This window comes from Macaca nemestrina, chromosome 6, assembly GCF_043159975.1.
Source record: "Macaca nemestrina isolate mMacNem1 chromosome 6, mMacNem.hap1, whole genome shotgun sequence".
NCBI classification, from domain to species: domain Eukaryota; kingdom Metazoa; phylum Chordata; class Mammalia; order Primates; family Cercopithecidae; genus Macaca; species Macaca nemestrina.
In genome coordinates this window covers 85869362-85886227 of record NC_092130.1, presented here as the reverse complement: position 1 = coordinate 85886227, position 16866 = coordinate 85869362, and the positions used below count along the sequence as shown (strand labels likewise).

The 16866-nt window shown below is 36.4% G+C and overlaps 1 protein-coding gene across 2 annotated transcripts in view; it reads right to left on the bottom strand.

Annotated features, from left to right (window-relative positions):
* Positions 1-9968: 9968 nt before the first annotated feature.
* Positions 9969-16866, bottom strand: part of SKIC3 (SKI3 subunit of superkiller complex) — a 91525-nt gene continuing 84627 nt past the window's right edge. For both annotated transcript variants that reach the window (XM_011758814.3, XM_024796096.2), the window contains 3 exons: positions 16217-16347; positions 13965-14088; positions 9969-10775 (listed from right to left, as the gene is read on the bottom strand). In XM_011758814.3, the coding sequence (XP_011757116.2) occupies positions 10701-10775; positions 13965-14088; positions 16217-16347 (330 nt within the window). In that variant the 3' untranslated portion in view covers positions 9969-10700. The remainder of the gene's footprint in view (positions 10776-13964; positions 14089-16216; positions 16348-16866) is intronic.

The window sequence follows — 16866 nt, the reverse complement described above, 5'->3', positions numbered from 1 at the left end:
TAACACCAAAAGCACAGGCAACAAAAGTAAACAAGTGGGACTACATCACATTAAAAAGTTTCTGCACAGCAAAGGAAACAATCAGCAAAATGAAGGAACCTATGAAATGGGAGAAAATATTTGCAAACCGATTATCTGATGGGGAACTAGTATCCAAAAGCATATAAGGAACTCAACAACTCAATATTGTGCCAAAAGCACAAATAACCTGATTAAAAAATGGGCAAAGGACCTGAATAGACATTTTTCCAAGAAGATATACAAATAGCCAACAGATATATAAAAACTCAAATGACAACAGGTGTTGGTGAGGCTGTAGAGAAAAGGGAACCCTCGTGCACTGTACGTGGGAGTGTAAATTCTCTCTTTTTTTTTTTTTTGAGACGGAGTCTTGCTCTGTCGCCCAGGCTGGAGTGCAGTGGCGTGATCTCGGCTCACTGCAAGCTCCGCCTCCCGGGTTCACACCATTCTCCTGCCTCAGCCTCCCCGAGTAGCTGGGACTACAGGCGCCTGCCGCCACGCCTGGCTTATTTTTTGTATTTTTTAGTAGAGATGGGTTTTCACCGTGTTAGCCAGGATGGTCTCGATCTCCTGACCTCGTGATCTGCCCGCCTCGGCCTCCCAAAGTGCTGGGATTACAGGTGTGAGCCACCACGCCTGGCCCGGGACTGTAAATTCTTACAGCCATTAGGGAAAACAATATGGAGGCTGTTCAAAAAACTAAAAACTATCACATGATCCTGCAATCCCACTTCTGGAAAATAAAGTGAAAACAGTATGTCACAGAGATATTTGCACCCTATGTTCATTCACTGCAGCATTATTCACAATAGCCAAGATGCGGAAACCACCTGACAGAAGAATGGATAAGGAAACTGTCATCTATGTATATACATATATATATATATATATTATTCAAGCTTACAAAAGAAGGAAATCTTGCCATTTGTGACAACATGAGTGAATGTAGAGGGTATTATTCTAAGTGAAATAAGCTAGGTACAGAAAGCCAAATACTACACAATCTCACTTACATGTGGAATAAACGGAGAATAGAATAGTAGTTGCCAGAACTCATAGAAATAAACAGAGAATAGAACAGTAGTTGCCAGGGGCTGGGAGCTGAGGCAAATGGAAGATTCAGTCAAAGGATACAAACTTTAAAATGAATAAATTCTGGAGATCTAATGTACCGCATGGTGATCATACTTAATAATGTACTATCTATTTGAAATTTGCTAAGAGAGATCTTCAGTGTTCTTACCACACACACAAAAATGGTAACTATGTGAGGTGATATGTTAATTAGCTTGAGGTATCACAATGTATATTAAAAACCACATTGTTATATCTTACATATGCAGAATAAAAAATTTTAAAATTGCTCTTTGGGGAAAAATCATATAAAATTATTCATACTGAGGACTAGATGGTAATGTCCAAAGTCTTTTACTTCTGCACTAAAAATTAAGGACAAATCCCTCCCCTTCTGCCACACAGGTAACTGCTTTCGTAGCCCCATTGTGAGGTATATATGCTCACCATCTGGTAGTCAGGAGAGCAGCAAGGCCCAAGACCTTGGTCAAAGAAACAGCATTCCCAGAGTACTCTAGACACCAGCAGCACTCCCGTCTTCTAACTTTCCAAACAGAGACTCCCTTCCATTGGCTTCACCCATAGTAGCAGCAAGTAGTATCCCAAAACACCAAGAAGGAAAAATTTGATCTATAGTACACACACACACACACACACACACACACACACACGCACAGTGCACATTGTTGCCTTACAAAGGGGATCTCTAAACTTTTTGTGAAGTATTACTTTTTCTATCTTTCCAGCTTCCATACATCCATGGGTTAGGCACTGTGGATACAATATTGAACAACCTAAACACAAACCCTGCCCTTAGGGAGTTTATAGTCTAGTGGAAAAGACCAACAATTAATATTGCAAATACATGGGAAAGTAGAGTATAATGGGAGAACCAGGGAGAGGAAACACATTCCCTGTGTTTGCCAGAAACACAGGGAATCAGGAAGAGGGGTCTTCCAGAAGAAAGAATATCTAAATTGAGACCTCCAATGTATAAGCAGACATGAGTCAAGGGAAAGAGGCTTGATTGGTAGAGGTGAGGGCTCAGGCAGATTGATCAGCCTGAACAAAGGCCTGGAGGCCAAAAGAGAATGGGATATATGCCAGAAATTGCAAGCAGCTCAGTAAGTGTAGGTCAGAGCCTACACTGTGTGTTAGTGGAGGTGAGGAGTGAGAGAGAAGGCTGGAGAAGTTAGGGAAAGTGGGGTGTCTAATCACAAAAGGCTTTGTAACTCATATTGAGAAACTTGGGCTGTATCTTAAGGATCCAGAGTAGCCTTTAAAAGACCTTAAATAGGAGAGTGACAGATTTGCATTTTATAAAAAGATCCCTCTGGCTGCAGTGTAGAGAATACATCAGACGCAGTGTGGGAAGCAAATTTGGGCGGGAAAGGAGGGAAATAATACAGCAGAGAGGGGATAATGAGATGTTTTAAACTAATTGATTTTGAGGCATCTATGGGACATCCAAGGGGAGATGTCCAGTGGTTAGTGAGACAGCTGGGCCTGGAGCATGAGAGAAAGATCTGAACTAGGGATTTAGCTTTGGAAGTCACCAGCAGAGAAACGGTTACTGGAATTACTGGGGAGGAAAGCATTGCCTTGGTTAGGTGGGATAGGGGTCGGGGACATGAAGACTACAGTGAGAATTACAGACCAAGAACAACCTAACACTGAAGATACCTAACACTGAAGGAACAGCAGAAGAGTCCTGGGTGAGTATGGAGAGACGTGCAGCAGTAAAGTAGGAGAGGGAGTGTAATCATTTGAAGGTTTCAGTGTTCCTTGGGAGTTCCTGCTGGCAGATGGTGTCAGTGATCCACTGGGAGTTCTACTAGTATTACCTCAAGACCCACCATTAGTTTTCCATTTATCAAAGAGGACCCTGACCTACAGTGTCAAGTTGAAAGGGTGTATTACGCAACTCAGTGAAGAATAGTTACAAATGCTTTCGAGTCCCCTTCCATGCCATAAAATAAACATGCTGCATCTTCTCCAACGAGAGAGGGTGGTGAGCCCCCCTGAAAGAGGAAGGATGGTTGCCAGGAAAAACATTAGGCTGTTTTGGCCTCTTCCTAGTTAGGCATTTCCCTCTTCAGATTAGAGTTACACACACTTGTGGTAAGGGTTTACTATTATGTCAAATTGTTCCCTTGATGTACGGTTATAAAAATTTGACTTCATTGACTGAATTTCCATAACTCTCCGTTCTTTTGTAGAGTTTTGCTACTTCATTTCAGAAGATATTTACAAATGTGATGTTACAAATCAGAAATGATTGAGGAACTCAGCAGTACATCATAAACCAGGTCTTCTTCAACAGTCTCAAAAGATGAACACGGAGAAAAAAAAAAAAAAAAAACCCCAAACTTCTATGCTGAGAAATCTTGAAGGGCCTTGTGGTCTAACAAGCCTCAGTTTAAACCCAGTGCCACCACTCATTAGCAGTGTGACTTTGGATATATGTTCCTTAATTTCAGAATCTCAGTTTCCTCATCTTAAAATGGGGATAGCAATACCTATCTTGTAGGCAACCGAGGAATTAGAAGAAACATGTATTGAGCTATCATCATATATTAGAGACAGCTCAAAGTACTTTCCATAGATTAATGCATTTAATCTACCAGATGCCTATGACCGAGGCAAAGAAAGGTTAGATAACTTACATAAGGTCATACTGCTAGTAAAAGATGGGCAAGGATTTGAACTTACAAGAGCAGAGAACTTGTTCGTAAACATTATGCTACACTGTTTCTGTAAACCTATGTAAACCATCTAATACTAGTGTCTGATACATAGCAGGTACTGTACTTGATAAATGGTATTGATTAATACAAGTAGACAGACCTTTTTTTTATGGTAAAAGAAAGTTCCATGGTGCGCTGTCATATAACTCTGATTCAGATTAGTATCTAAAAATACTTGAGCTTAAAAAAGGTCCTTTTACTATGCATGAGAAGAAATACCTTGGCTTGCAATAATTCTAGCAATGGACAAAAGTAGAGGGAAGTACAAAATACAGATTTCTCCTGGAACAAATTATAATGAGGAATTATTCCTCTATTTTTAAAATACAATGGAAAGACAATTGAAAGCTCTTCTTTCAATTGTGCCTGGAGAAGGAGGCTAACAGCTGAAGCAACATTTGGAGATTGACTGGAGGTGCACAAGGTGCTGATGCTAATGTCCAGTGAAGGATGTTTCCTCCAAAAGTCCTGGCCATCAGAGCAAACCCAATCGCCATTACAGCCAGGTAAAAGTCATTAGTACTCATCTAGCAGATGCCTCTACAAAAAAGTAACACACTGTGTTCGTAGGCAAACATTCAAGGATGGGCTTCAAATGGGGTGGGGCCTACATGGTACCAGACAAATCCCCACCCCTGAAACCCAAAATGACTCTTACACTAAGGAATCCATCTAGTCTCTAGGCCAAAATTCTATCACTTAGCACTTAACAGCTTTTAAGTATTCATAAGAGCAATATTAAATCTTCAAAAAATGCAGGATGGATGGACAGGTAGAGGAAGAAAGAAGAATGAAGGACCCATGAGCTTTTTACCAACTATCTCCTCTACAGGAATTAGTTGATAAAGAAAAAAAACGTAAGATCCTTTGTACCTTAGACATGGATGGCCAAAAGAAAGGTGAACTCTGGGAAGAGAGGTTAGAAAAAGCCAAAGAGAAAACCAAGGGTTGGCATTTGTGACGTTATCAAGGATTAAATGATTAAATGAAACAATATGCTCACTTCAGCTGGCTTGTATCAACTTCAAAGTGTAACAAGAGTAGAGTATTCTATTCTCTATCATTACATAGGCTTAAATTTGCAAAGTTAATCCTCGGGAGGAAGTTCCCTTCTTCCTAAGCTTCCTCCTATTCAGATAGTACCAAAAGGTAAATGGCAGCATCTGAATACAGGTTGGTAGGATAACTGAGTCAGTCTCAAAGATGCACACCTCAACATTTTTACATTTCTTTGAGTTGACAGCAACCATTAACAACATTTGACAACAGTATTGGAAACTAACTTTGGGGCCAGATTCTAATTGCCTAAGAATACAGATAATTTTAGTAAAGATCATCTCTCTGAGACTTCTTTATAAAAGTTTTTTTGGTCTGTAAAATAACGATAATAGCCACTATAAAAAAATAACGTGAAAATTAAATGAGGCAATAGTGTAAAGAGCTTGGACCATGGTGGGCATTCAATCTATCCCTGGATGCTGAAGCCCTGGTGGGTAATGATTACTACCTCATAAGCACAAAAAAACTCCTCTCCTGAAACAAAGGGTGGGCTGGTGCAGCATCAAGATCCTTTGCAATACTAGATCTTATTTGGGCTTTCTTAGAAGCTACTTGACTAACACAAAAACTTTATGCTGCCTACGTATTTCCCAATATTCACAAATTATTCACCACTGTTTATGTAAATCTGGGCCCAGTGAGTTAATTCTTTACGCTGAATCTATTTCTTAGAAAAACCGTCCAACCATATATGTAACACTTGTTCTGAGGCACTGGAAGGCTGGCCTCAGGCAATTCAGAAATATATTTATCTCCATCTAATAGAAGCTGCTTATAACAATGTAATTTTGCTTTCTCAGCAATGCTTTTTCTCTCTGCCTAACCTCCTCCTTTTTTCCACACAAAAAAACCTTCTGCTCCATCTGGCTTTTCTCCTGTGCCCAGAGACACTTGTGTCCCAAACACAAGAGAAATTAGCACTGCCAGGAATATGTATAGGCAAGAAAACACATAACTCGCTCTGCAAAGATCAAACCTGTACTTGTCTTTTATTTCATGCCACTTAACTTCTTCACAGGCTAATTTCCAAACTTCTGAAGCTAGCGTGTATATAAAGACTATTTGCACAGTATTCTCCCTTTATTTATTATATTGAACAAATTAAGATTAGAACTTTTAAACCACTGTTATATAGATGTTTTCCAGAAACACTCTTGATTGTTTGATACTAAAATATGTAGGATTTCTTCTCTGAAGATTAATGACCATATTTTATATGATCAAAGGGAAGGAAATGGCAAAAGGCAGGGTCTTAGAAACTAAGTTATTTGTCACCTGGGAGTCAGATAATAAAACAATGCAAATGTTGTATTTAATGTGGGTAGTCTTTCCGTAAGAAGTATAACCTATTTGGCATACAGCAGACACCTGTAATTACTTTCAGCCATTCATAGATGCTGGCTTCCATTGAAGTATTCTCTGAGTGTAGAACAACTTTCCTTCTCAGAGTTTTAGCACCAAGAACCAAGACCTGTTTATGCATCTCTTTCTACAGTATAGGTTTCTTGGCAAAGGGGTTCTACCCTAAGAAGGGCTTCAAGTGCAGGGAGCCCCCTTGTTCAATGGAAACCAGGGTTGCTGCTTCACAGGTGCTGTACTCAGCAGTTTATTTCAGTATTTTATTTCAGCTCACTTCTGACTTGGAAAACATTGATAGCCTTAGAACAACAGAATGTTGCCATTAGAAACCTAGCTCAAGGCCTATTTTACAAATTCAAATAAAAACCAAAGGCCAAGACTTATCTAGTCTCATACCCATTCAATATTGAAACTCAGCTTGAAACATACCACTTACGTTTTGTGAGTATAATTTAATGTGGTTTATTTTAAAGAGAATTAGAGTGAAGTACTTAAAAATGGTGTTGGTGATACTATACTGTAAGTAGCATGTTGGGTGAGAGTAGTTCATACATTAGCTATTATACAAAAGAACAACTGCATTCCTTATACACGTCTTCACAAACTGGGAATTAGGGCATGAATATCTTTGTGAGCCATTATTCTGCTTACTGTAAGAAAAAGGTGCAAGATAAACATTTTTTTAATACCCACCTTATCCCTAGAAAAATTAATATAATTTAAATATGTTTTTATAATAAGCATTACATACAGGGAAAGTATATGGTGAAGAATGAAGCCCAAAATAAACTTTTTTTTAAATGATTTGAACCCTCATGACATGACAATTATTTCAACAGTCCAGTGATATAATATGAAATCCAACTCTTGTTTTGGTGGATACTCCAACTTCAGTCATCATTCTGTTGGTGCCGTTTCCCTTCCCTAAAACAGGTATTTTCAATTCTAAGTTTATAACTAATAAGAAAAAATATTTCGAATGTTTCATAACAGTTCTTGTTAAAGAGATACTAACCTTCATTTTCCTACTTCAAAACATTTTGAGGTCTAAAGTTAGTTTAGCACTTATAAAAACATGGTTGTATAGGGTATTTAGGCATACTAGGATTTAAAATACTGCTATTCAAAAAGTTTCTAATCCAAAAGAATGAAAAACCCACTATTGTAGCATAGGGACAGCTAGACACCATGAATGGTCTGGAGTTACAACAGATCTTATATGACTAACTACATTTTCTAAACCAAAAATGAGGCACATACTCTAAATGAGGAAGTTTTTGGACTTTCATTTCATCTATATAAAAAGTCTTTAAAAACACAAGTGGAAACATTATTGTACCTGTATAATATATACAAATATATCTTTTTAATGTACAAAAATAGACACAAAACAAAAAAAACCTCTCCTGCAAACTGAGGGTCAATTTATAACCAGCAGCTGAGTGCTATACCTTACAACAAGCAGCATGGCAGCCTGAGACTTTTTCTAGCCATTAACAACTAAAGTGAGTGAAAGGAAGACCTGTAGAGAGACAAGAGTCAACCTTGTCAAAACAAAGTTTCTACATTTTTTAATGTGCCATGACAAAAAGGAATCTGCAAGCCACATTCACTCATACTCCAAAATATACTTCATTTTTGTGTTCCTATAAAACTTTCCCAAAGCAGGTATCAAACTTTTTATGCAGCAACCAAATATGTATGCCTTCATATTCATACATTACAAACTAGTACGTATTTACCTTATGTTTTATACTGTTTCAAATAACCACATCTTTTAATTCCTTTAATGTGTGAGTATTTCTATCTAATCCTGTTCTGTAGAGAATTCTAAATTAAAGGAAGTTTAATAGCTCCTTTTTGTAAAGTGAAAAGAGAGCACAGCATTTTAGATTGCTTTTTCCTGACCAGAAATTAAAAGGGACACTTCATAAAAAATGACAAGTGACCCCAAACAAACACATTGTGTTCCAAAAGTTTACTTGGAAGCTGAAACATGTTTTTCCCATGGGAAATTATCAGATGCCAAACGAGTGTATAAATATCTAATTAATCAATAAAAAATGGATAAAAATAGCAGAAAATTCACTACAATTCCCAAACAAAATATAACAAAAGTAATGAAATACTAATATGGAAATTAAATACTGGTCCTTCAGGAAACAATTTTTAATCTAATTTCTCTAATTAAATTTATGTATAGAGCCAGGCGCTGGCTCATGTCTGTAATCCCAGCACTTTGGGAGGCCAAGGCAGGTGGATCACCTGAGGTTGGGAGTTTGAGACTAGCCTGACCAACATGGAGAAACCTCGTCTCTACTAAAAATACAAAAAAATTAGCTGGGTGTGGTGGTGCGTGGCTGTAATCCTAGCTACTCAAGAGGCTGAGGCAGGAGAATCACTTGAACCTAGGAGGCGGAGATTGTGGTGAGCCAAGATTACGTCATTGCACTCCAGCCTGAGCAACAAGAGCGAAATTTCATCTTAAAAAAATAATGATAATAAAACAAAACAAAAAAAATCATAAAAAAACCTTTAAACTTCCAAAAGAAATTCTGGCCACTGTTTTAGAGTTTCTGGAATCTTATAACACTGATACATCTTGAATTTCCTTTGCTTTAGGCATATTGTTTAACACCATTCACCTTTATTAATTAGTATTAAATGACAATGTTAAGAACACTTAGCTTAGCTCTGGCACAAAGTAAGCTCTATAAAAATTATGTGAGTAGAAATGATCTGAGGCTCACGGTAACTGGGCGGTGGTAATTTGACAAGAAAGCAACGAAAGTTAAGAGAGAATGTGTGCACATAAATGCAAAAAAGAATGACCTGAGACAGCATCAACTCAGGTGTTTTTCCAACCCTCCAGTCTAGAAAAACCTGCATTTGAGGTCTCTGGAAGGCAGAATTTGGCAAGGAAGTCAAAAACCCTTTGATTATGGTCCTGAAGCAAAGGGTAATCTTGTGAAGCAAGTGACACTCCAGAAAACAGATAAAGGGCAAGAACTGAATACAAAGCATTTAGGTGGATGGAGCCAACCCATTCTGGAAGAAAAAGCTGAAGTGTTCTCCTGAGGAAATGGGAGCATGGAGACGAGGGCTACGCAGGCAGTCTTTTGAAGTGCATCTGTGGCTAAGTCTGTGGACCAGGTTGTTAAAATCACTGAATCAGATTGACAGTTATGAAGATAAGGAAGAAATGAGCAGAGAATGGCATGTGTTGAACCTTGCTGAAGAAATAAAGGGAAGAATCATCATTGGAGTAATATAGTAGTTTGCAAATCTGAATAAACATTAGGATTTCTTTGGCATACCTTTAAAATGCAGAGTCCTAGGCCTGTCCCCATCCTTAAAGATTCTGATTGCATAGGTATGAATGATTATAATGTTCAGACAGATTTGGGAAATACCAGATCAAAGTTCAGTTCAATTATTAACCGCTGAAGTACAACTATAGAATATTATCAATTTATATTATCTTAAAAAGTAACATCCTGACGCCACTGCTTTTGAAAAGTCACATACATAAATCATATAACCACATATTTTCTGTGCAATAAATAATATACGTAAATGTCTGAAAATATTTTTTAAAACCACAAATCCAAAGTGACTTTCTTCAAATATGTAAAGAGCTTAAAAAATAGATAACTGTGCTTTCAAGTTTTAAAATTTGAAATTTAGAAATTATGTCTGATATTGATATTATAAAGAAAACAAGACACTGTATTTTTGTTTTATTTCAGAAAGTTCAAGTCTTTCCATCATAATTGAAGGAATTGCATGATCAATTAATTATCAGCATTATTTTCCATTAATGTTTTTAAATGCATTCACATACTTCAGTGTTTGGAATTATATAAACATATCCATTAGAGTCTAGACTCATCAACATTTATATTATGCTTTTTCAATAGAATTTGAGATGAATCACTAGATAAATAGGTTACAAGATTATCTGGATTTTATGATGAGTTGGTTTGCCGAACTTCAGAATTCATAGGAGGAATTAAATCTTTGAATTTGATTTTTAACAAAAGAAAATTGTGCATTGTGCTAATCTACTTTTGCATATTACATAGAAAATGGCTATTAAGGCTTTATTGTAAGGGATTACAGTAAAAGATATTCTATTGTGCACCATGCAAGATGCAGAAAATAATGGTTTACAAATAATGTTAAGCAACCAAGGCAATAATGGTTTTCCTTTCATTCTGGTTTTCCCAATTTTTTTTTTTTTTTTTTTTTTTTTTTAGATTAAAATCAGGTTTGGAGTTAACGGAAAATTGCATTCCTAACTTAAAAACTTCAACTTCTTTAGATTCCTTTAGAAAAGGAATAAATATAGTTTAAAAAACGTTGCTTTGGGAAGAAGTCTTGATTCATTGCTTCATTCTTACAGCTTTTTCTTTGCTTCCTTACTAAAATAATCCAATGTTATTGTGAGGACAATCTCTGATTCAGTTCCAATGCTCTTGTATCTCCATGAGTTTTGGCATTATTTACCAGCACCTATGGGAAATCACATACAGGAACATTAGCATTTTGTTTATTAACAATATCTGTATTTTGATTCATTGAAGCCAAGTAACCCAAGAGCAGCAGTCTTGAAAAGGCAACATTAAACTACACTAGGAAAAGTGACTCTGTGCAGTCTTTCAGTCACTTTTGCAGATATAAATTGTTCAAACAAAGCTAACATCAGAGAGATGCACAATTCATTCAAATTAGTATAGATGCCAACATTCCGCTTTTTTTTTTTTTTTTTGAGACGGTGTCTCGCTCTGTCACCCAGGCTGGAGTGCAGTCGTGCAATCTCGGCTCACTGCAACCTCCACTTCCCAGGTTCGAGAGATTCTTCCACCTCAGCCTTCCAAGTAGCTGGGATTACAGGCGCCCACCACCATGCCTGGCTAATTTTTGTATTTTTAATAGAGATGGGGTTTCACCATGTTGGCCAGAGGCTGGTCTCAAACTTCTGACCTCAAGTGATCTGCTGGCCTTGGTCTCCCAAAGTGCTGGGATTACAGGGGTGAGTCACTGTGCCCAGCCTGATTGCTATCATTATCAGCACCGTATAAAATTAAAGGTTTTGTTTGTTGGCTTTGTTAATAATACCATCACCTCTAAACGGTATAATAACGTCACCTCTAAAAAGACCACTTTACGCATAGAACTGTTCAAATGAAATTGCTCCCCTTTGAAACCACAGCTCAGGATCTAAGCTATAGGTTCTAGGCTTTATTAAGAACTTTTCCATGATTTCACCAATTTCACAAACTAGGAGATTCAATTTCAGCTGATCCTTCATATTAAAACATTTTTTGGTTGTTCATCGTCAAGCATTGTGAAGGGTCTGAGGTTCTGCTCTATTTGCAAGCTAACAAGTTAGCCTGCCACAGTTCCATAGATACTGCCAGAAGACACAGGATTTTCAGGTCACAGAGAAAAGTCTTCATTGCTCAAGGTATGGCAAACAGCATGAGCATCAATATATTTTCCTCTGTTCTTCTTGTCCTCTCAGCCTGCGATGTGGACGGACTGATATAGTTTCCCACATATGCAGTTGGTTGTATTTATGAGATAGGAACCCTAAACTTAGGATGCTTAATCTTTTATAATGGACAGGAATATCTACCCTTTGTTCTGGAGGGAGACACTAGCTCTGTCTTCCAAGGATGTTCACTATACGAATATCTTTGAAAAGATAGATTAGAACAAAGAGTTAATCAGGCCTCCTGCTCACAGGATATTTAGAAATGCAAGAGACCCATGCTGAACTGTCTCCCAACATTCATGAATGTTCTACCTTTTTGGTTTGGCTTATGTTGATTATAATGCCTTTCTCCAAGCATTGTTTTCTTTACTATTTCTTTAATGTAAACAGTATTTCAGAATGCTGTAGGCAAACAGTATTTCAAAATGCTGTAGGTACTGAAAAAGCTTTTCAGTGATTTTCATTGTGTTTTAAAAATTGTTGGCTAAAGCTACGAAAATTTTAACCTAATACATTTGTATATTATCTACATTATTTGAAATAATTTTGGATACATATATGTTTATATATTCAGATGCCAGAGCCATCCCATGAGAAGTAGAGTAGAAACTGTCACATGTATTTCATAGTAAAGTCAACAATAAGGCAAATAGGATAACAGAAAATAACAGAAATAGGATTCTGTTACCTCTAACTCCATCCTATCTGCCTATTTGCCTCCACTGCAATGGCCGCAAAAATACAACTAACACCTAGCAGACCAAGGATGCTGCCAAATATCCACCATTGCACAGGACAATACCCACCCTCGACCCACACCCAAGAAAAAATTGTGCATTCCACAATCTCAGTAGGTTGAGTTGAGATCTCTGAAGATGAGAAACTCTGGGTTAAAAAGACTGTAAGGCGGTGTATCATATCCCGGGTTCAGGAAAAGAGAAATATAGGCAGGCAAAAACAGTATAATTGTTGTGATGTTAATACAAGACCAGTGACAATTCATGCATGGACATTCTCTCCTTTGGTTTACCAGTTGGCCATTTTTACTTAGCCTTGCTTCTTGCTTAAATACAGTTAAAAACTTCAACTTCTTTAGAGTCCTTTCTTTAAAAAAGAAAAGTATGAATAACTATAGCTTTAAACAAATGTCGCTTTGGGAAAAAGTCTTGATTTACTGCTTCATTCTTATGGCTTTTTCTTTGCTTCCTTACTAGAAAATAATCCAATGTTTAGCAAAAACTGGATAAAATATTTTATCCATCGATTTCTAAAGAAATAACAAAGGTATATAAATAATATGAAAGAAAGTGTAGTTAAGTTGTTCCTTTCTGTCCAAAAAAGGGAAAGAAAACGTTGATTTTTGATACTGCTTTAGGTTGGATTTAGATGGTCATATATTTGTATTGTTATAAACTTCACTAGGTAAGGGCTTTAGATCAGCAGTTCGCAACTTTTTATAAACCTCAGTACATTTAACGGATGACTTTTAAACTTGTGATGTTCTCATTGGTTCAAAGATAAAGTCCTGCAATTAGACAAGCTCCTTAAAATTCTACCTTTTTCTTTCAATTAAAAAAGCTTATAGGGATGCATTAATAGAGAGATATATAAAAATATCCATGAATCTGTTATATTGTATTACTGAAAATAAAAAAGTAAAACCATTTGTCACCTATGGTTAGTATCTAATTACTTACAACATGCTTCACAACTGATCATGACCCCAAGGTTGTTGGTACTCAGAAAGTGTCAAATTTTGGAGCATTTCAGACTTTGGATTTTTAGGTTAGGGATGCTCAACCTGTACAGTTTCCCCATATAAAGGCATCTTGCACATATACAGGTTAAATCCACATTAAACTTTTTTAAAACACACGTTTTAACAGTTCTGTTATTTATGCCAAAAAGCCCCAGCTTTTGATATTCTAATATCGAAAGGAGAATTTCACAACTAACCCATGGTAAGATACAAGCTATATATTTAACCTTCAAACCATGTGCATAAATATTTCTCATTTTCAACAGATGTAACAGTAGATATTGTAGTCTTTTATTAGACAAAAAATTACACACTCAGTTTTTAAAAATTCAACCATAAAAGTGAGGTAACTTTGAACAATTAACTCTAAAACCCTTAGATCAAAGATACAACATTTTAAATAAAATCAATGCCTTAAACATTTTAAATAAAATCAATGCCTTACGTCAATAAGCTCATAGTCATCTTTGGCATATAAGTGTCTCAGCAAGTACCAACGTGCAGTTGATGCAATAGATTTGGGATACCCAGGCTGATATACCACTCTTTCCAAAAGACGCCGTGTCTCTCTGGAAAAAAAAGTTAAATTTAGTCCAAAGCATGCAAATTACCATAAGATATCTCCTATACTAATCTCACATACACATTGTCGTTCTCATATTTTTGCAGATGTGGTACCTGATTATGATTTTTTAATTCAGATAACAATAAAGGTAATAATGGCTAATATCTATTAAGTGTTTATCATGCACTAGGTACTATGCTAAATATGGTTGTATTTAATGTTCACAACCTTATTAGGTAGATAGTTATTATTCCCATATGGCAGATAACTAAATTATTCCAATTTATTCTCATTCCAAAGAGAATAGGGAGGCAATCCCTATTTTATAATCTACTTTGAGTGCTCTACCTCTAATCTTTTTGAAAAGTAGGCAGAAACTACTTAAGTCACTACTTAAGTCACTAAATAATACAAGGGTGATACAGAGTGGAACAAGAAATATTCAGCGTCTACATTACAGGCTATGTATATCATATCAGGCTTTTAGCATATGTTTTCAAGGATGTGTATGATAACGTAAACCCATGTAATAACAGGCTGATTTACAGCTGTGTTCTAACTTTTTCTTTCCTAATTTACTAGCATCTATGACTCCAAAACTTCTGTACTGCTAAAAACAACATAAACCATAGTATATTCAGAACTGCTAACCAGAAGGATCTTCTAAGTAGCAATTAGTTTGAAGCAGGAACTAAATAACTTGTCTTGAAGATGCTTTTGCAGAGGGATCACGTAGTAAGTACGTTGTTATTTTTCTTAGACTACATCTTTATTTGGGCTAGGTTTTGAAGGTGATAAAAACTATGGGAGGTGTTAACAAAGATTATTGGGATAGGGAGCGAAAGGGGGATAGTCCTCTCTAAGTTACCAACACTGAGCATGAGCAGAAGTAGTTCATTAGGAAGTTTAAATTACAGCCTAAAACATTTCTTAGTAACATTAGTCACACATAAAAATGACCCAAAATAGGCCGGGCGCGGTGGCTCAAGCCTGTAATCCCAGCACTTTGGGAGGCCGAGACGGGCGGATCATGAGTTCAGGAGATCGAGACCATCCTGGCTAACACGGTGAAACCCCGTCTCTACTAAAATACAAAAAAAATTAGCCGGGCGAGGTGGCGGGCGCCTGTAGTCCCAGCTACTCGGGAGGCTGAGGCAGGAGAATGGCGTGAACCCGGGAGGCGGGGCTTGCAGTGAGCTGAGATCCGGCCACTGCACTCCAGCTTGGGCAACAGAGCTAGACTCCGTCTCAAAAAAAAAAAAAAAAAAAAAAAAAAAAAAAAAAAAAAAAAAAAAATGACCCAAAATAAATAAATGTTAATAAATAGTGCTGGAGTTGTTAATCAGCCATATGGTCTTAATCTTCCACCATCCCTATTTTGTGATGTGTCTTTTGCTACATATTTATATGTACTAACCTCCATTTCTACCATACCTATTCTGTTCCAGTAATGTTTGCTCCTCTATCACTGCCTTACTTACAGATGCTTTGTATTATATGTAATATACATTAGAACTAGATATTTTCAAAATCTTAAAGTATTCTTGCCTGTACTTTTTAGCCATGTGATCTTTAAGTAATGTTCTTCAAATTTAAGTGCATTTCTTCCAACATATACATTGCTATAGAATTTTTATATTTTAATCAGAGCAGCTTTTGGATTTTCTAGATAGGAAACCACATCATTTATAAAAAACATGTCTCTGCCTTTTCAATATTTATTACTTTTTTCATAGCCTATTACATTAGCAAGAATTTCTGATAATGTAGCCTTGAACTGGGGTCTTTTGGTTTTGTTTGTTTCTAGAACCCACATCACACTGTTGGCGCCTCCTAACACAGTGAAGAACAAAAACTCCAAGACCTTCTTCACTGGAAATGCTATCATGCCAAATCCCTCATGCCCTATAAATATGTATCAAATTGCCTTCTTAAACAAATATAAGGCTTTATTTCTCCCTTACTGGATTTCTGGAGCCAGTTCTTCCAAAGTAGATACAGATATATAAACACCCCTCAAAGTTTGTTAAATTGATCTGTTATAAACTTTAAAGTTTATAATCTTTCCTTGTTTCCTAGAAAGATTTAAAGTGAAGAAGCGTTTATAAGAAAAAGATGAAGATTCTTCATACCTTGCCCCCATTTTACGTTTGAATTGTAATAAAGCTTGTAAAAGAACAGCCAGTGGACAAAAGCAAAGTTTTAGGGCCTCAGTTGTAGCCTCTTGAACCAAAGATGGCCAGTGATCATTGGAAATGTTAGCCTATAAAAATATAAGACAAATATTAACTCAAAGATTTGGTATATTTATTTGAAAAGTATGCAATTCAATTCTCATTTATTGAGTACCTATTTGTGCAAGTCACCATAGAAATAATACAAGGAGTATAATTACTACAAAATGATTTAAGATCTGATCCCTGCTCTTAAGGAGCTACAAAATGGGGTAGACTGGGATAAAGGAGGTTTTCAAAGAGGAGATATTTAAAAAACACTAAAATATTTGTTCAAAGAAAATGCACTATTATACTACATAGGGGAATAAAATCTATCAGTCTTGTGTCTACCAAATATACAAAACTCAATTTAACATAATTGATTCTTTAACTGGTAGTGATAAAGTTCTACATTTAAAAAATTATCTAAGGAGAGAGGAAAGGCTGAAATAAAGTATTTTAATAAACTCCCAATATAAAAAAGTACAAAACAGATCAGAGATAAAGGTATCAGAGATAAAAAATCTTTTAAAAATTTCACTTTATGGCTAAGATATCAATGCATA